This window comes from Bombus impatiens, unplaced genomic scaffold (genome assembly GCF_000188095.3).
Source record: "Bombus impatiens unplaced genomic scaffold, BIMP_2.2 scf_0640, whole genome shotgun sequence".
Lineage (NCBI taxonomy): Eukaryota > Metazoa > Arthropoda > Insecta > Hymenoptera > Apidae > Bombus > Bombus impatiens.
This window is the reverse complement of record NT_177059.1, coordinates 658,103-658,401: the sequence shown is the minus strand read 5'-3', so window position 1 is coordinate 658,401 and position 299 is coordinate 658,103. Positions and strand designations below refer to the sequence as shown.

Here is a 299-nt window from a genome sequence, read left to right as displayed (position 1 = left end):
GCCACGGTGACGAGCGAGCCGCGCGCGTCGAAACAAATCTGGCTGGCATTAATCCGTTTCGTTTCGTTTCGTTTTACAGTACGGCAAGCAACTCAGGGAAAACTACAGAGCATTTAAGAACAAACAGTGCGAGCAAACCGACGGCCCGAAGGATCGATACGTCAACTACAACGTATCCAATGTGAGTCGAAGTTTTTCGCTGGCCGCAGGCTTTCGCCGATCGCGCGCGCGCGCGCGTACGCAAAAAACGACCGGCGAATCATCTCGGATCGAGGTTGCATCTCGACGCGCGGTTAGTC

The 299-nt window shown here is 54.8% G+C and overlaps 1 protein-coding gene across 1 annotated transcript in view; it reads left to right on the top strand.

The window, feature by feature from the left end:
• Window positions 1-299, top strand: part of LOC100745946 (growth factor receptor-bound protein 14) — a gene marked incomplete at its 3' end in the record, with an annotated part of 16,046 nt that overhangs the window by 13,040 nt on the left and 2,707 nt on the right. The window contains 1 exon segment of the mRNA XM_033322451.1: window positions 80-181. Within this exon segment, the coding sequence (XP_033178342.1) occupies window positions 80-181 (102 nt within the window).